The 21,263-nt window shown below is 37.3% G+C and overlaps 1 protein-coding gene across 2 annotated transcripts in view; it reads left to right on the top strand.

Moving 5' to 3' along the window:
- LOC140339683 (heparan-alpha-glucosaminide N-acetyltransferase-like) overlaps window positions 1–21,263 on the top strand; it is a 143,469-nt gene that overhangs the window by 24,688 nt on the left and 97,518 nt on the right. For both annotated transcript variants that reach the window (XM_072424480.1, XM_072424481.1), the window contains exons 5-7: window positions 4,741–4,810; window positions 5,686–5,749; window positions 14,895–14,971. In XM_072424480.1, coding sequence (XP_072280581.1) covers window positions 4,741–4,810; window positions 5,686–5,749; window positions 14,895–14,971 — 211 coding nt within the window. The remainder of the gene's footprint in view (window positions 1–4,740; window positions 4,811–5,685; window positions 5,750–14,894; window positions 14,972–21,263) is intronic.

Consider the following 21,263-nt stretch of genomic DNA (forward strand, 5'->3'; position numbering starts at 1 on the left):
GTTCCTACATCCTCGTGTAGTCCTTGGCTAGGACTGTACACATAACCTTATTTTTTTTTACAGATAATGATCTGGCATGTCTCCTTTTGGTGCTTGTAAGTTTAATGAACATAAAATCTTCTTCCAGAAAAATACTAGGAATAATCTTGACTTTACCTGCACACATGGCCTTGATTTATCTCAAAGATCATAAGGGTTGTACTAAAACACCTGCTTTTAAAAGTAACAGTCTTTTCTAATGTTTACCTTCAGGTTTAAAATTTGTTTCCTGTAGCGCTTAATAGATCTTAGGCCCCGGCTAAGCAAACGGCCTCAGCTAAGACTGATCCCCCCAAGCCCTCCTATGCCACACATTTCTGATAAAGTATTCAGCTTGAGCCTAGGGCCCAAAAGGCTTGCATGAAATTCTTTCTGAAGTACTTACAGGCACCATGGGATGGAGGCAGCTACACCTTAAAATATTTAACGGTGCATTGAGCAGAGTATAGCAACTGGATCCTTGGATCTCAGGTCCCTAATTGTCAATTCTGATACCAAATTTTCAAAACAAACATAAACCAAATATCGAGACAGAAGCCATGGATAATTTTCCTTAAAAAAAAAAGAACTTCAAGTTTTTTAGTAACATGAAAAAAATACATAAATAGTAATTGTGTGCCCGATAGTCTATGCTTTTGGTTTTTGAAGAACACTGAGGGAGTTGTTGCTACAGAAAGTATAAATCACTTCTGTTACTTTTTACTTGCCTAACAGGCAGTCTGTTCAGAGAACTTTATAGTAATCAGTGAATTTATAGTTACCAGTGAATCTTTTAATATTTATTTCACTATTTCTCTCTGTATGCAAAATACTCCTACAAAATGCAAAAGTCACCTTCTCATGTGTTAATATTTTCTAGCTTGATTGTCAGCACTGACCTCTCAGCATCACTGACATGTGGCACGGAGCTTAATTAAACTAAAATAATAGATTAGACACAGGTTCAGGCTTTTGCTATGATTTAAAAGCTGGGTTAGCACAAGCAAGTCACTGTAGCGGAAGAAGGTTCAATTAGCGCTTCCCTGCAATTACTTCATTTGTGACTGATCTCAGTCTCCACTTTGATTACTACTATGTAACTGTATCCAGAAATATAAACCCTCTCATTGATCCTTTTTAATAAAAAAGACTCCCAGTCTAAAGTCGACTTCTCACTATCTCATAGGACAAGAAATGCTTCAAATTTTAATAAAAATATAATATTTTGCATGGTTATGAATGTGAAGTCTATATTACATTTTTTTCCAGCACAAAAAAAAGGAAAACAAAATACATAATGTCCCTAAACCAGGCTACAAGTGTCAGTATGGTGTGTTTTATACACCAACGTAACATCCTAACATAACACCTAACCTAAGGATTACAGTTATAAAGTACATAAGCCTTTTACAGACATCTGATGGCCATCACAGGATTGTTGCTGGAAACCATTTTTGTGATATCTAGTAACGGATGAATGAATGAGCACTGTACACATAGTACTGTTCTGTTCTATGGAAATGGAAGGATAAGAGAACGGCACCCTGCTGTGCTCGCATCCATAGAAGATTATTCTAGTCTAGTCCATTATTTAAAGGGACTGTTGTACATATGTTAGATTTTTGCCTGTGCAGGATCAATTCTCTCAGGCAGCTATTATATGATGTGTGTATATAGACTTTATCAGTTACTTTGGACTACAGACAGCTGCTGATAAGTGGACACCTGTGGTGGGAAATTACACGGATCTCTGATTGGCTGACTTTTCCTGATTTTCACCACTTAACTGTAGCCATGTGCCTATAAACAGATGTACAAACTAAACTTTTATTATCATATTAGGTGTTTGCCTAAAACATATGTTTCCTTACTGCCAAAAGGTGGAAAAAATACTTAAATATTCCACTAGTAAAATTTCATCAAAGTAATAGTACTTTAACTTATGGAAAACAAAATTACTAGTTAACTGCTCAAAGAAACATCTTTACAAATAAATGTGAAACAACAAACTAAAACGTGTTGACACGCAACATTTAAGAACGTTTTGTGTCTACTTATAAAGCAGTGATTTAGATATTCACTGAAACGTGTTTTGATAACTGTAATTGACATCCACTGAAACATGCCATGGTGGAGAATCAGATCCATTGCTTTATAAATAGACTGCTTAGCGATGTTTAATGTATCATTGGTGCAGACCAACTCATAAAACAGTTTCAAGCAACACAACCATTGAAGGCTTTTCAGACAAAACTGTGCTATTGTTTTATATCAATGTGCTCTACTTGTCAAATAACAAAACATGTCAAATAAACCCCCTGATAGACCCCCTGTTTAAATCTTTTTTAAAATTACCCAGCCCCATTGTATATCTGGAATAGATTGCATTTTCCTATTTGTGTGTTGATCTTTGTAGCATTATTCTCTAAGCATCCTGTTTTAAACTCTACTAACTTAGATTGGAGCAGCAGCTAGTTTTTAAAGACAGAATTGTGGAATCTGAATTGCTGGCTCTGTGTCTGTTACATGCAGAAACTTAAATCACAAAGCTTAACCCTGTTTATTTAACACATATATGTGCACCTACAAGGGTGGAAGAGGCATAGTTTACAGTAGGGCTGTGGATTGGTACGAATCTGGTGATAGGTGATATGATACATATACACACATACAGTACAAACACACACAGTTTTATACTAGACAGATTGATATGGGTAGCACAGTTGGCTCAGTGGTTAGCACTCTTTCTTGTACAGCACTAGGTCACAGGTTTGAATCTTGGCCAGACTGCAAGGAAGTTGTATTTTCTCTTGTCTGCCTGGGTTTCCACCCACATTCCAAAAACATGCAGTTATGTTACTTGTCTTTCTCAAAACAATTGTCCCTAGACCACATTAGTAATATATATGACTGTGACATTAGATTGTGTGCCCCTTTGAGGGACAGTTAGTGATATGACAATGGACTTTGTAAAGCACTGCATAATATGTCTTAGCTAAATAAATACTGTGTAATAATAAAAATAATTGATATACCAGAAGTTTACAGTTCTGGTGCTGTACCTTGCATATCTTTTCACATGCATTGCCAAAAACTATTTAGAGAACTTTCTCATTTTAACACACCTACACACAAAAGTTTATAGGAGCATTGCAATATTACAGTTGACTTGATGATCAGATGTATTAACAGAATGAAAAGAGACCCTTTTTATCAGCTGGATTGTCAACAGAGTTGAGTTCTGTTAAACCAGGTATATCCTACATACACACAGACAGAGCACAAAACTGCTACCTATCTGGGAAATAATGCTTGGTATTTCCCAGTGGCAAAAGAAAAATGTCGGAGCTTTGTCCCAACAAGAAGATATCCAGCTTTTTACTTGATTTTCCTTTTTAATCTGTGTAGATTGTGCTTCAAAATGTACAATATTAAAAAAAATCAGTAAAATTACCGATTCAAAAAGTTGCAAGTAACAAAGTTACAACTGTTCGGTTACTGAATAAAGCCGCATACACACTTGCAATTATAGTCGTTGGAAAGGATCTTCCACAATCCTTTCCAACGACTAAGCACTGCACGATGCATGAAGGAGCTCTGTACATACAGCACCGTTTTGCTCTATGGAGAGGGGAGGGGGAGAGCAACAGAGCAGCACCCCGCTGAGCGCTCTCCCCCTTCACTTGCATTACGATTGTTAGTCGCTCATCGTCCGTGGATCCGCCAGGACGGTCGTTCGGGCGATGAACGAGGCACGCTGTACACACTTCAGATTCTCATCTGACATTGGTCCTGAGCCAATTATCGGGCAAGAACCATTGGAAGTGTGTACGTAACTTTAGTCTGAACTGTTGCAAATGTTCCTGTTGTTGACCTTTCAGATGTTTATGTAATTTTGAAGTAGATCCTGGGGGCCAGTTATCGACAGACCAAAGCCTGAAAACAAATCTAGCTCTAAAGAGACAAGCTTATCTTGGCATCATTGATTTTTAATTAAACATCTACAAGCAGTTTAATCTTGTTATGGGATGTTAATTGACATTGTTCTTTACAATGCAAAAATAACACATTTTAAGCTTGGCTTCTCTCCTGTTGAAAACAATCAATATGTTGTCAAATACATGTAATGGATGTTATAATAAGTCCATGGTTTGATCATGGAGCATAAAAAATGCATATTTTTCAAGACTTTGTACACAAATGGTTCCCATCATCATGTCTTTGTACTACTGTCCTGTTAGGTTTTTATTACTTAAACATTAATTGTCTATTTTGTTTTGCTTCATCTATAAACAGGATCATGTATAAAATTAAAATTTACAGATTATGATTCCATAATGTAATTACATTATACAGTATAATTAGAGGGGTCCAGGAATTAATGAGGAAACTCTATATAAATCACTGAATGGTTTTTAAACTTTTATTCATTTTCATCTGTGAAGTCATAGATGCCTTCATACACAATCTTATTATATGTTCTATATTGACTTTTAACAGCCCTGAAATAAAGTGGCTGTGATGTTTTTTTCAGGCTTTTTTTCCTAAATTGTTTTTCACTTAGTGATTTTCCCAGGTGCAAAGTTTCTGTCCTAGGATGTTTTTTTATTTTATTTTTTAATAAAAACTTAGACATATCCATCTATTCTCTATACAAACCTTGAAAAAATACTTTTGCTCATTAAGTTTCTTTTTCCTAATTTTGTATTTTGTTCTCTCTAGCATTGCTAGTGGCCTTTGGTGTTTTACTGTCCATCACTGGATTATACTATTTAATAGGATACATTTTCAGGTATGTCTAAAATTCAAATTTGACAGCTTTTGGTAAAACTATTTTAAACAGACCTTTTTATGGAAGACCGCATGTTTGGTCTAGACCAGGGGTTGGCAGACTCCGGCCTTTAGGCCAGATACGGCCTAGCCAGTAGTCTGTTCCGGCCTAATGTCCTCCTGGTTGATCTGGCCTAATCCCGGCTAGCAGGGGTCGGCAACCCATGGCTCTGGAGTGGCATGCGGGGGTAAGGGGACATTCTCTCTCCTCCCTATGCATTGCGAAGGAGAGGGATTTCCTTTCAGGGGCATTCCCTCTCCTCCGTATGCCTTGCGGAAGAGAGGGATTTCCTTTCTGTCCGGCCTAGTGTGACTTTTTGACCTCCTAAAATGGCCTAGTAGCCAAAAAAGTTTGCTGACCTCTGGTCTAGACCATGACCCCATATAGCCCATGCTATATGTTTTAGTGAGCCTGGCTTAAAAACGCTCTCCAAGGCTGGAGAGGATAAACTTTTATCAGTAAAGCTGGGTGATCCAGTAAACCTGGAATGGATCTGGTCCAAGATTGAAAACATTTTCTAGCAAACAGTAAATTACTTTCTAGCAATCCATTCCAGGTTTGCTGGATCACCCAGCTTTACTGATGAAAGTGTATCCTCTCCAGCCTTGGAGAGCTTTAATAAATCAGGCCCAAAGTGTCAAAATGTGTGTTGTGGTACACTATTAGGCCATTTTGTGTGTTAGATGTGTTGTTCACTGCATATAACCCTAAAGACTGCAAAAAATATATAGAGTAGATCCCCCTAATAGGCTGTTTGAGGTCAAAGTTGCAAACATTCAAGGATTTTATTCAGCTTCCTGTTCAACTTTAATGGTTATTGAATCTCTCCTTTACAGATTGGGATGCACACAGAGTTTTTTTGAAGACTATAACAGGCGAGCATCTTCTGCATTCAGTAATGTAAGTCAAAAATGTTTATGAAGCCTTTTTTTCAGCTTCTTTCCCTATGGCAATGGTAATTAGGGTAAATAGAGACTGAGTTTTAAGGCCTCATACATTAATGGAATACGAGTATTGAAAATTAAGCCTGTTGTGGATAACAACCCTACCTGTGGGTATAAGGTACCTGGATCATCTAGAATCAACTTTTTACTATTCAAAATAAAATATTGTAACTTTTATAGTAATAAATAGAATCACCCGTATCTGTTGTATTTTACATGAGCAACTTTATACTAATTGTCCTTATGTGGTATATTCTCCAAATATACTTCGGTGAGCCAAATTCCACCACCCTTTTTAGACTAGGTTTTTCCTATAGCCAATTGAGCTTCATTAAATATATCAAGTTTAAAACAGTATATTAAAAATGTATAATATTCCAATACAAAATATTCATATTCCTATATAAGCACATCTCATCTAGGTTAGAAGGTCAATACTTGAGTTCTTGCAATGTCTAAGGGTCTGCACCTTGATATTTACAATTCTCTATATTTTGTACACTACTATTGATGCTTACAGAGTGGTTGATTTGGTGACATCCAACTCCCAGGCATCCCACCAAACACTAGTCAATAGGAACACTGTTGCTCCAATAGCTAAGGCTAGGTACACATGTGCAATAATTATCGTTTAAAAACGAACGATCCACAATTATTCCCAATTATTTTGAAGGATTTTACCCTGCACAATTCTGTACATGCTGTACACACTAGGAACGTTCGTTGAAACAATCGTTCAAATGATGCAGGAAGTGACATTTACAGGAGAAAGTGTATCACAGTACAATTCACAATCACTGAACGACTGTTCACACTTTAGATGAATGATCTTCACACAAATCAGATCCACTGGAATGGTCGTTCGTTTCCAACCAGATTCCTTGTTCGTCGGCGTCGTTGACCAGTCATTGTGCACTTTTTTTGTTAACGAATATCGAAGATCTTTCGTGGATTGTTCGTTTCCAACGATAATTATTGCACATATGTACGCAGCCTAATGTGCTCAGAAATTAGGGTGGTACTTCTAACAATCACCAGCCCATGGCAACACTGCTGTTGTGCATTAACAACCCTACAGAAGTACCCCTAACAAAACACTAAATGGGAAGCTGTTTATCTTTGCAACATATTTCAATTATTGGTACTTCTAAGGTTCTCTGAAGTTTGCCAAACTCTTTGAGGCAGGTCTTTTCAAAGAACCTACAGCAATCGGATCCTGGGATCCAACACTGACCAGATCTGAAACCATTTCAGAAACATAAACTTCAATAAAAGTTTAACAATGCACACTTATTTTTCCAGACAGCATTGCGCTATTGTCCTAAAAAAGCCTAAATATTAGATTATTTGTTAACATGATTGTTCAGTACATGGTTAGCTTTTTTTAATCAAAATGTATCGGATGTGAATTGGACTTTTATAGTATCTTAGTTTTAGATTTCAAACAAAAGTAATTATGTACCCTAGGACTTATAGTCTTCTGCGAGAAGCAGAATTTCTCGATTTCTAAGACAAATGAAACCTCAATACTCAAAGCCTGGTAGCGTGGGTAGGAAGATGTGGCCCAGCTGGTCCAAATAGCGTAATAATGATAAAATGAAATCAAGCTGCTAGCCAGCAAGCTTCTGCCATTCATCATGGATGGCAGGAATTGAGTTTGCTGCTGGGATGTTACACCCTCTAGATGCTGGAGTATGTCCTCAACCACTTAATCCATACAGATAAATAGTCACATTTTTGTGAGCAGGTCACTGCGAGCCTCTGGATGCAGAAAGAATGTAAAGGTTACATTAGCCCCTATTCATGATCAGGGGGTGCTACAGCTTGTCCCCATGTACTCTTGCAAATCTAAAAGTGGCACCCCTTGTGCCAGGCTAATTTCACCAGTGATGAAATACAATTAAAAGATTACAATTCCCTTATTCAGATAGGGTGCTTGATGGAAACCAAAACTCATTGTGCTGATAAACCATCATCAAATACCAGGTATGTTCCTTCATTATTAAATATTGGTATCAATCTAAATGAATTCTCAAAATGTAAAAGAAATCTGCATGTCATGATCAGTGAACAATACAATTAATGTACAAAAACAGTGACAAAGCTTGGTCATATATAACACTGGTCAACAAACATTTTCTTGCCAAACAGAATAAAGTCATTTTAGGTTATGTTTGATGCACAAATCCTAAATATGGTATTGTTTTTGCTAGATTGGTTCTAGTTTTTTGAAATAATGACCTCAATAATAACCTCATAGAAACCTAACGAAACATGAAAATTAAGCAAAATTAAATTAGATATGCCTACGTATACAAAATTATTTTTTTTAAATACCTAATGTCAATATATTCTATGATACCGGCAAGTGCCAAGCTTGGACTAATCTACTATCTACCTTTCCCTGGTTTACTGCAGGTGCATGAAGGCCATAGGAGGGCTTCCTTGACATTCAATGTGTCATAGACTAATGTGCCATTCAAATACACCAGAGGAGTAATTGTGTTTGGTAATCCTAAAAATGAGCAGATTTGGTTTCCCTTAAGTGTGCCTCTTTTACATGTGTGTGCCTTCATTTTAATCATCACTGGTTCAAATAGGAACTCAAAATTTATGAGCCTATTTCTAAGGTCAAGAGAGGTCTATTATTCAGTTATCAATTTGTTCCTAATGTTGCACCTAATGCTGAAAAGTAGTTGCTGAAACTACTTCCTGAGGTAGACAATTTCACATTTTCACAGACCTTACAGTGAAGAATCCCTTCCTTATCCAGGGCTTAAACTTCTTTTCCTCCAGACGCAGAGAGTCCCCTTTTGTTCTTTGTAATTATCTCAAAGTGAATAATGGGGAAGAGAGTTCTCCATATGGACCGTTTATATATTTATTCAGGGTGATCATATCCCCCCTTAAACGTCTCTTCTCAACCGAGAACAGATTCAGTTCAGCTAATCTCTCCTCATAGCTGAGCTCCTCCATTCCTTTTATTAATTTATTTGCCCTTCTCTGCACTCTCTCCAATTCAACAGTGTCCTTTTTGTTAACTGGTGCCCAAAACTGGACTGCATAATCCAGATGTGGTCTGACCAATGCTTTGTACAGGGGCAGGATTATGTCTCCATCTCTGCAGTCTATTCCTCTTTTAATACAAATTTTAAGATTACATTGTTGTCTATTATTTCATTATTTTTTAATTATTATTTATAATTATGTATTATATTATAATTTATGATTATAATATAATAAATAAATAAATATAATTATCATACCCGGGAGTTAATCCTAAGAAATACAGGCCCACAATATAAACAAAAATTTTTATTTAAAAATAGGATCACTTTTTGCATCAAAAAACTGACAGAATTAGAACGCTAGGGGGGTTAAGGGGCCTACATGCTCCGTTTTGAGGACAATTTTGTCTCCCAGTCCAAGTCACAGAGAGACGCACTTAATAATGGAAAATTTGCTGTCTTAAACCTAGAACCTGTGGACTTTTAAGGAAAAAAGTCTGTCATATCCATGTTCTTGCCAGTTTCAAGCAAGCCTCAAGCTTTGGACTGCATTACAACCAAAAATTGAAAACTAAGAATGTGCAAACAATTTTTGTAAAATGCTTTTCCTGCAAAAAAAAACCAAAACACACTTACACTTATGAGAAGTTGTGGAACCCCCACAATAAGCCCTTATTTGCCCCCCAGCTGGGCAGTATTCATTAAAATTAAAAGGGCTGCCTGGATGTCAATGGAAATTGCTACCAGCCAAAGAAAGGCTACGTAGACACGTCAGATGAATCTTGGCTGATAATTGCCTCGGGGCTGATATCGGACAAGAATCTGGTGTGTGTACAGCGCTTTTTATTTTAGCCACTGACACCAATGCTGGGGTTATTGTTGTGGCCACTGCATTTCATGGGGGTTAAAGATATGGCCTCTGATCCAAATTCTTGGGTTTTTTACTGTGGCCACTGCAACCAGTGTTAGGGTTATTGTTGAAGTGACTGACACTAAAGCTATCGGTTATTACTGCAGCCACCAACATCAATGCTGAGTTTGTATGGTATTTGTCAATTGCTCACCCTTTAAATATACACAGTCCTGCATAATATGTTGGTACTATATACAGTTTAAAAATAAAAAATAATAATTTGACACATTTGACAGGCCGTCAGCTTACAGTTTATACTAATCATACCATGAAGAAAAAAACAAACATGCCAGTGATTAGCTGAAGATGTGCTTACGCCTAATAGGGAAGGACGCTGCTGGCCCCAGGAGGAATTAATACAGCAGGTGCTGATTTTTTGGAATTAGTAAATGGCATTTGGTTTCTGCATCAGTTCTTATCAATCTCGGCTCTATTGCTCTGTCTGCTTATATCATCCAATCAGACCACCTCTCTCATCTATAAGATCTTTGAAGTCCTTTGGGTCAGTGAAGGCCCATTACTCACAAAAGCCCTTAATCCTGTTATGTTTGGGAGATAACAGTCAATTTCCTGTAGAGCGCCCTTCACTCCCTGCAGGAATACACAGGCAACTACTTGCATTTCAATTTTTGTTTATCAGGCCAGGACAAAAATAATACATTGGGGGTTAACTAAATACACATTTGCTGAAAAATATAGGATAAATAATATAAATATAGAAGGTGATGTACATTATTTTTGCATGCATTAGTTACTCACAGAAAAACATGAGATATTCCTAATGTAAAGCATCTGCTGGTCTCTTATTATAAACTCTGTAGGTGAGACCCCCACCCCCAATGTTTTTAGCCCTGTTCTGAAACTTCAAATCTTATGCAGCATGGTGGGGTCTCGATTATTTACACAAGGATAAGGTTAAATGCTACAAATGTTATTTTATTATATTCAATATTTGAATATTTGATATATATTGTATTATGTTGTAATATTACAATAAAAAGGGAAATATTTTGGAAATTATTAGGATTATGCTTTCTTTTCTTACTGAACCATCTAAATCAGCAATCGCCAACCTTTCAGACCTCACAGACCACTAAATTCATAATTTTAAATCCCGCGGACCATTAATATGAATTTTTAAAAAATAAATACATTTGTAAAATAATGATCTTCCTAATGGTGTCTGACTGTGGAGGCTCTGATTCATTGATCAGCTCACGGTTAAGTGAAGTATTACTATTGTTACTTTTATCATTAGTTGCATTATCTTTGGTATTCCTAAAGAAATGCAAAATATTAGTTTGATTTTTCTCACTCATTACTGATTTATTTAATTCAAATCTAAGAGCAAACAAGAAATGATAGTTATCAAAGTTAAACTATTTGATGCTATTAAACATAACCTTACTTACCTAAAAGAACATCTGAGAAATAAACAAATAAAATAAAACAATTGAATGATAATTGGTATTCTCGGTGCAGGGTGACTGTTGTAATGATCAAAACAATACTGAAGTGTTGGTACACCGTACTCATACAACTTAAGACTACACTGACGTCACGCTGCGCCTCCCTTGTTTTTCCGTCTCCTGTACAGTTCATGAATTTAGTGCAATATAAAGGTGAAAATTGTCATTCAGAATATAAGAATCCATTAGAAAATTATTTTTGTTTTATTATTAACAAAAATAAAAAAATTGCAAATAATGTTCAAATTTTTTTGTGGACCACCAAATTTTTTTCACAGACCACTGGTTGGTGACTACTGATCTAAACCACTCATTTTCCTTTTGAGAAAATGCTAGTTTTAGGTTAAACTGATTTATTATGGTAAGCAAAATAAGAGTGTGCACGCGTGTTCATTTCCAAAAAAAAGTGAGGGCACGTGCCACCCACCCGTGCCCGCACCGCAACACCACTGGCTGCAACCAGGGTTAAAATATTCTGCACTGGCAGCACACTGGAGAGTCAGACAGGTATATGTATATGATACGTATGATGCTTAACATTCAGAAGGACTGTTGCTTGAACACTGTGCAGGGATTCACTCTGCCTTTGGGATCAGCACAGGTAAGGTTACTGCCACTATAGTGATGCTGTTCTAGAGCCACCTTTGGCTTTGCAAGGCCCCCATATAATTGTAATGCATGTGGTGGGTCTCAATGACACAGAACATACATCCCTGATCGTAGAGCACATGCAGCTCATTGTACTGGAAAGGTTAGTAAAATAGCTTATTCCCCACCCCAAATAAGCCATTGGATTAGTATTTATCATCCCTAAATTACAGATAATGGGTGCTTCCTCTTCTAATTTAGAAAAGAAAAAGGCTTGTTGTGCACAAACTGAATTCTATGTGTGCAAGGCCTTTTAAACATAGTGAAGTCAACTGAAGTTAAACATAGTCAAGATAGGTGAAGGATACATTACCTACCCAGGTGTTGAGCTTGCCAGGTACATCTACACTACACAACCTAAAATGTTAAACCTATTTTACCAAATTGTTAAAGACTGGCATAATCAGGCTCATCCTCCAAAGCAGAACAATCCTTGTTAACATGGCTAGTTTTGCTAGGTTACACCATTGCACACCATCCCGCTCCTGCTCGGGCACCAAGATGCCATCAGACTTTTTCCAGATTTCTCTATAAATCCAATAAACATCATATTGCTTTTCTGAAGCTAATGCTTAATTGCATATGAATAGTTATTAGGTATAGATTTTCACAATATAAGTCCTTATAAACTGGCATGCTATGCTATGTGTTCATTTGGATTTCAAACTCGTCATCAATAATCCAATATCACTAGAAAATAAATATGGTGCCCATTATAACTCTAATGTTTGTGTCCCCATTGGGGATGTCCTTGTCTGTAGGACAGTAAATAAGTGCTTACCCTAAAGGCCACAATCTGAACCTAGACAGAGAGTTCTATCCTTTTTCACTCCATCTTAATATTTGGCCAAAGTTGACCAAAGGGCCACCATCACTATGCAAGTTCGTTTTTTTCTAATGTAATAATTTCTTGCAACTTTTATAATGTGCCAGTTGTGACAATAGTAAATACGGGATGGCAATGGCAAATGTGGGGTTCAGGTAGGCTTGTAGGTCTGCTCTTAAAAACTATTTTATAGGGTCCCTTAACAGCTTAGCACCCAACATAAAGTACATTGCTGCTGACAGTTGTCCTTTGCACTGCTTAATAAAATACTTCCATTAGATTGATCACTAGTATTAGAAAATCTCAAGCATTTGGTGTCTCTGCAAATGCATGCTGCCAATGTAATCACAGCTAAATAGAAGGGAGTTTTGCTCATTGCTATATGTCTCTTAGCAGATGAGGCTCTGTATGTCAGTTTAGCTCCAGCTATCAGGCATCTGGGAATGACATGTAGAATTCATCACAGGGAATTAGACAGAGCATCCTTCCTGCTCTGTTTACATAGTAATTCAATCTCAGCTGAGGCCCAGCAGTGTTTCAGGGCGAAAAAAAAAATCTTCATCTAATGAATGCTTGGCTTCATTTGCCATCCTGGAAACATTTATAGACAGTTGTCTTAGAAAAGTAATGATGGGCAGATAATCCAAAAATAGGTGATTCAATTACAGTGAGCCATTTTTGTACTTTCATTTGGGGGTAGTTCTCTTATCTCTGGTTCAGTATCAAATTCTTGTACTTTCCAAAAGACTGCCATGCTCACTACAAAGCTATAGGTTAATCATCTGACGTGTGCATGTAGCTTTATTGCTGGAAATGAAGTTGTGCTTTTCTCCAGGCTAAAATGAGATGTGTATAGCGGTCCCTCAGCTATGTTCATGAAACCTCTATAATGGATTGATCAACAAATAATGAATAGCCAATTACCGAGTTTTCTTTTAGAAGAAATTACAGCAAGGTACTGCTTGCTCATCCTACCCCATCCCCTCTTCATATAACAATGGTGCATGTACACCGCTTGTTCCTTCACCTGTCACAAAAGTTTTGTCCCCAGTCTGACATCTGTATGGGGCTTTACACAAGACTGGGATTATGGGCAAGGTCATTGTTAGGAAATATACCCCTAATTCAAGAAGGGCAGACTATATTTTATTAGTTTACAAAGTGCAATCAAATAGTTATGTAATCTTATGATAAGTAAATCATTGGAAAATTCTGTATTCATCATAAGCATTTTAACTTTGAAACATTTTATAATAACAGCTTTCTCTAAGCTTTGACTGTGCATTAGGCTGGAACTTGCACAGTGATAATGACTCATTCTCAAACATTACAAGTGCATCCAGGTTGTGTGGCCATCAAACAAAGTGCTGTGTTGAGGGAGCAGGAGAGCATGTCATGTGGGCCTTGCATGGAATGCTGAATTTTCTCCAACTTTCTGTAGGCCTATCAAATGTTTGTTTATGTCAAAATGACTTACAAGGTTTTTAATATATTAGGTAAATGGTAGCAAGAATGGTAATATGGGGAACCTAAAAGACATCATGCAATCAAGTCATTTCAGGCACCCCACCTCCTACTTAAAAAACATCCGATGCCCCTTTTGGATAAGGGATACGATAGTGCCCTGGTTCAATTATTTGTGTATTCAGCTTCAGCTACTTATACAGTGTACTTTGTATAACAGGGGTAATGAGAAACTAATTTGAGAACCTAAAACAGAACCTTTTGCTGTTTATTTAAATGTAATTCTTATTTCTTCAACTGAAAATGATGTGCAAACCATCACGGGTTAATGAAAGTTTGTTGTGGGATGGATGTATTGTAAATATGTCATTGTCATTTAATATTACGTAAAATTAAAGGTTCATCCTTGGTATTTAAACCTCCCCCATAACATTCTTTGCCCAGGTAAGTGGGCCTATAAAGGGGAACTTTCACCACATAAATACCACCAAAAAAAATCCCTCTGAACATACTTGTTCCCTGTGATAAATCTGCAGTTACTACACATTACTGTTCAAAAAACCACTGATTGATAAAAATATAAATAAGGTGTGTATATATTTTAGATATGCAGTAAAAGAATCACTCTGTGGATCCTAACCTCTGATTACTCTCTTTAAAGGTTAACAAAGTTAAGTGGGGGGATATATAATAAGACTGGATATCACTGTGTAGGGACACAGAGTATCACTATTTTGTTTTTAAAGGTAATGCCTTCTTTTATTTTAATGCAGGACTCGGCTCCAAGCCAGGAACAAATTGCTGATGTTCCCAAATCAAAACGTCTACTTTCACTGGACACGTTTAGAGGGTAATGTACAGTTTATGATATATGCTTTTAAATGTGTAGCTACAAAAGCAATAAACCTACATCTAGAAGACAAGGCATTCCAAAATATCTGCCTCTTGGCTGATGGTCACCAGTTAGCACTTATGTATACATTTCTGAGCTTCCAAATATAAGAAGTACTATGGATAATGCATTTTATAGTTTATATGGAATTCAGCATAATACTGAAATACACGACCTGATCTGTAAATATAAGCAAATAACTTTGTCTGACAAACTTTCCCAAATTTATTTTAATAAATTATATTCTCAATATTGTATTTGTGTCTGACAATTACCATTTTAAACAGTTGCACACACTGCCAACTTCAGGTTGAGAGCAAATATCAAACGGTGCTTCTCAAAGAGTGGATCTTTAGTAACAAAATTTGGATTTTGATGTACCCCTCTTCTGGCCATAGAATTGCATACCCTCCACCACTGTGAGGGCAAAATATGCAAATGTGTTATCTGCATTGCAGAATTCCTGCTCCTGGGTGCCTAGCGGAAATTTGCTATTTACTGGGGACTGGCTAACTGTGCCATTTTTTGTTCCAAATATTAAACGGGCCAAATGGTAAATCTGGTGACAAAGTAATATAATGTTAGAATCTGATTGTGAATGGTAACTGTTAGGGCTTTTTATTTTGTGCCCCCCAGTAATGCTGTATTGTAGTATATGTAAAAGAAGTCTTGTCCCTGTCTGCAGACAGCAGAGGTGAAGGAGATGTGTAAGGTGTTATGCATGCTGCTTTTTCTGCAGACATCATTTATCTGCTGAGGAAAAGAAATATACCAAAATCTGCAGAGATTTTTTTGTGTCCAGTCATTGTACAGACACTGCCAACTATACTGCAGAAATAGCTGCTAAAGATGGGGATGGATGGGATTCTATGGCCGGTGTCAGCCTAAATGCGAATCTTCTCTATCCGTTAATCAGATTAATGGAAAACATGGAAAACATGGTGAAAGTATTGCAGGCTTTAACAACATATGCACAGTAATTTTTTGAGTGAAATATAACTTGAATTAAGTACATTTTCTTGAATTGTTCACAGTGTAGCATACTGCATTGTATTTCTTAAAAAATATAGTATTCCGCTTTCTTTATTTGGTGGTAACCGCTACATATCATTTAAAGTGACAAAAAATAAAAACCCATATGAGATGGGTTCAGGATAGTGGAGATGGCTGTCATGTCTTTAGTTTCCACTTCAGTCTCCTAATGCATGTCTAAATAAAATATCCAAACTTATGGGTGTACAGGACAAGGCTGCAGCCAGGACAAAAGAGTAATCCCAAAATTTCCCACTACATGTTACTATTACTGTAACATTAAACTGTATGTTAAAGGTCTTTTTGCTTACATTTAGTCTGGTGAATATACCATTATAAGCTTTGTTGAATTTAAAAAAGTCTGCAATTTAGAGCCTCTGCACAATTCTTGCATAAATGCATATCCTACAAAATGCTCACCAGCCATCAAAATAGTGATTTCAGAGCCGATAATAAAAGGGCCAAATGCACGTGGGTGCATGTTCCCTTTCAGAAAAAAAAAATAAATTACACCACTTGGGATTTTTTTTCTAGCTATCAAACAGCCCTTCCCTAAGTAATTATAATTATTGTTACCCTTAAAGAAATGCACCACACATTAAAAGCAATATATGAAGATTGGGATTTTGACTTGGACATTGTCTGCAGAGGTCAAGTAGTAGTTTGTGTCAATCCACTCTTTTACTTGTTTCATCATCTAAATATATAAAATTGGATGCATTTATGTACAATATGTATGTGTGTATGTATGTTCCACCGTATACACACCATATACAACAAAATCTCAAGGACAATAATAGAAGACTTGTCATGCTGCCCGAGAGAGCTACTACATCTAGAGCTTCAGAGACAGTACAACAGCGTGGAACCCGACTACAGGAAATGAAGGAAAGAGCTACTACATCTAGAGCTTCAGAGACAGTACAACAGCGTGAGACCCGAGTACACAAAATGGGATAAGGAGCCAGACAATCACGGACTGCACAACATTTTTAATTTAGCATTGGAAGGATTCCACTATGATCCACATAAAGACTACTCGCAACATGCAAGTGTTACCATCGGAAAAATGGAAATGGTTTGTAGGTACTGTCAAGCCAAGAAGTTTAAATCTGAGTCTCCTGGTATTTGCTACAAAAAAAGGGAAAGTCAAACTCCGCTAACTGGAAACACCACCACAAGAACTTTGGAATTACACATCAGCAAATACCTCAAATAGTCAAAACATTTTCTTAAAAACATCAGAAAATACAAGTCATGTTTCCAAATTACAACATTCGGCGCCACATCTGTTGTTCAACAGCCTGGATTTCCATCGACATTCACGGTGCAAGGGCAAATTTCAGATTGTCCTAAAGTTACAAAGGATGTTTCATGAGCACAATTAAAACATTTAAAACAGCATTGGAAAATATGCCATTAATTTAGGTTAATTTAATTTATTTTTGTATATTGTACCTATACTTTTAAAACTTGTAAAAAAAATTATTTGATTAACACTATAGCCTTATTTGATTCCTTTTCCTGTATAATATAAGATTGCAATAAATAAATACCCGGGCAACGCTGGGTAATCCGCTAGTAAGTGATATAAACTTCCTATAATAGTGACAAAGGCAACTCTCAACAGCCCCATGCACTTTAGTATACAAGATCTTTTTGTTTTTTTGTCTTACTCTTACCTCATAAGTAAGTAAGAACATTCGATTTTACCACAATCATGTGGGTTTTAGGGCTAATACACACCAAAAGCAAAGTAAAACCTTTTGATTAGCATTGACAGGTAGTGCTAATGATTTCTCTGGCACTGATTTTACATTGACTACTGAGGAGGTCAAATGCCTAGTTAGTGCCACCCAATTAGTTGAAGCTGGATTTATAGCATGCTGCGAATATAAAGCATATAGTGTGAACCAGCCATATTAACAATAGAGTTTACAAGTTGTGTGTATGGGTTTTAAAGCACCACTGCATGCCAGGAATCACTCTCAGTATGAACTAGCCCTTAGAATTAAACTTTTTTTCTTCTTCTGCTTTTTCATAGTTTTTTACCCCTTTTCTTACTGGAAGGAAAGTCATAAAAATCCATTGGCAGGTTAAACAGCCCTAAATAAGTATTCTGTGTGTTAGGTATTTAGTCCTAGGTTTAGCTTTAACTGTTGTGTATTGATTAAAGGAACTTTTCTGTATTTTTTCTATAAAGCATATTTCTACTTTTACTTCATTATGAATGGTGCTGGACAAGTCATATAAAGTCATAGTCATACAAATACTACAAAAATACATTTTGATTATCCCTTTATTTTCATGCGATACAAAGAAAATAGGTTATAGCACTGGTGACTACAGAGAAATGAACAGCCCCTCTGGCTCATGCAGAAAGCATGCAATTTAATGTCAATCTCATTGATATAGTCTGTGCTGTCATCGGGACATTTTATTGCATCACGTTCCTCGTAAAACCCCAGGTGCGTGAGTTTTACAAGGTTAAACACATCCTGCTATTTAAAAAATATTGTTATAACACCGATCAGTCAAAACAAATTGTCTTTTTTGTCTGAAAAATAAAGACATATATTGATTTTATTGCCATAAGTACACCTGATTTTCTCATTGTGAAAGATCATTTTTAGTTTAAAGCAAACCTCTAGTTCTAAGTTACAGTTTTACAAATCATTGTTCTCGAAATTTTCAGTTTTTAGGTTGCCTTTAAAGGGTATGTAGCACTCACCTCAAGGCAGAAATAATCAGGAGGCTTGTACATTTTTAGCCTAGGGGTTGTTTATTGAAGACCCAGCAGTAGAAGAGAGGGTTGGGGTAAGCAGAGTGTCTGGCAGTTGCAGTTCAAACCCAGAAAACAGTAAATCAAGGTCAAACAATGACATCAGTTCTCTAGTATACCGATTTAAACTCCACATCTATGACAGTTAGAGTGGGAAGTATTTTTCCTCCAGAGTGGGTCTCCCTTAGGCAATGACAGTCCCAGGTTATATGCAGGTTCCTTCTCCAAGTGCCTCTGCCCAATCAAGTTAATTCACTGACTGCTGGGAACCAGTCTTCTTCTCCCAGCAATCTGCAATGCCAGTTCTCTGCCCCTAATCTTTAAAAAGTTTACTTCTCCAACCACTTTTCACCTTGCAGTGTGCAAAAGAAAAAAAAATATGCCAATAGTACCCATAGGACAAACTGATGAAAGTAATTTAGTAATTGGCTTCCACCTCTGTATGGCAAGGTCACTCCCGTGACACACAAGAGAGCTCCTGAGATTTCAACAGCATCCAGGTCTGGTCAGCCTTTTGGGCCTGGGAACATACTTGATCCTAAGGCAGACCTGGGCGGCATCTAACCTGACCACAGCGACTCTGAGTCGCATGGCCATAATAATATTTCTGGCAGAATGACTAGGGCCAGGGGAACACATGGACATATTCTCTACCAGAAAGTGTGGAGAAATTAAACAAACTTTTGCTTTGAATAAGACCTCCCCAGAGAGCCAGAGGACAGCGCCTGAAGAAGATGTAGTAACTGCTATTAAACCCATGAACAATGATGCCAACAGGCAGAGTACAATTGTAACAAAGAAGCCCCAAGCTGGGGAACCTTTGGTTCCTAGGTCATATGCAGCTGCTATGGGCAATAACCTGCAGCGAAGACAGGCCTTGATTATAACTAAAGTGTGGTTTTCCCTGGAGAAATTAAGAGATGAACTATTGTTCAGTTAAAATGGCTGGGTGAAGGTACACCCCCAAAATGAAGCATTTTGAAATTAAACATGGTGCAGCACGTGCCCTTCTCTGCTATTATCGGTAGGGGTGCATTGTGGCCATTTATGCAGACAACCCATCTGTGTCACTGTTGTGGGGAGAATGGTCACTTTGTAGCTTCCTGTCTAATAAATGTTCACTGTGTTATGTTCTTAGGCCCTTTACTAAAGATTGTAACTTTTGTGGGGTATTTTGCCATTCCTATAGCAGATGCCTGGAGGCCTTCCATACCTTTGATAAAGTAGTGGAGGATGGGGAGGGAGGAGTGTGTGGAGCAACTGGTTGAAAATGTTACCCTTGGGCCTTAAGTTCATGGGAAGACTGAAGAGTGGTGGTGTCTGGTCCCTGTGTCAAATGTGGCAGTGCCCAACCCCTCTGCATCTGTCAGTATTTTATTATTCTCTCCCCGGGAGACTCTTTTCCCTGTGTCTAGGGTATCTGGGCCTTTGTGGCTCCCGTCCCTGTGTCTGGGGCATCTAGGCATGTGCAGAGTCTGAATGTAGGCCTTTAGGGGGAGGCTGCTCTGCTAATAAGAAGGTCTGGCTGATTAGAGAAAAAGAAGGTCCAAGGTAAGGAGAATAGAGTGGAAAAGTGAAAAGGTTTAGAAGGATCTGGTTTGTCAGCTAAAGATGATCTGGTTTGTCAGCTGAAGATTTATAGTAGTTGGAGATGAAGAAAATGGGTAGGATAAAGAAGTTTGCCCAAAAACTTATCGTTCTTATAATCAAGTTTGAAGGTTTGAAGTTGGGCAGTCTTTCTCTGAAAATAAGGTCTTCTGAGAGTTTGGACTCTCATAAGAGTTTTTCTATTTCAATCATCCTGATGGCGGTGTCCTCTCTGTTCACTCTAGCAACTGGTAATGTCGCTAGCATAAATATTTGTTGGTGCTCATGGTCTTATTTTTGCTGTTTAGGTTTGATGCTGACATTTGGAAATTTGCAAGAACCCCAGCTCAATAGTTCAGCTAACTTACATCTGGCAAAAGGGAGTGTGTAAAAAGGAAGCTCAAGCTGAGCTCTTGTAATTGATTGGTCAGGATTTCCAATAAACTGAACATATGTATATGATATCCTGCCCTCGTCATTGACGCTTTTTCTAGTAGAAAACAGAAATTCTATCACAGATTCTTTAAATATGTGACATGACACATACGTACTTTCAATTGATAATTTACCAACACAACCAACTTAACCAGAAAGATAACCTAAAAAACGGTTGCTTACACAGTCATCTGCTGATTTCTTTTCCAATTTAATTTGGATCAAATTGTTGGAAGGAAAATAAATAAGCCCATGTGTGCTAGACATTAAACAACTTCAGTCATTCTGCTGTGAAATTAGGGGGGGATTCACCTCTGTAGCTATAGCACGGTAGAGCCAGTCTGACTTCACTAAATTCAAAGATAGGATCTACATTTTATACACTACGATTGTTGTTTGGTCTTTCCAAGGAAA

This window comes from Pyxicephalus adspersus, chromosome 10 (assembly GCF_032062135.1).
Source record: "Pyxicephalus adspersus chromosome 10, UCB_Pads_2.0, whole genome shotgun sequence".
NCBI lineage: Eukaryota > Metazoa > Chordata > Amphibia > Anura > Pyxicephalidae > Pyxicephalus > Pyxicephalus adspersus.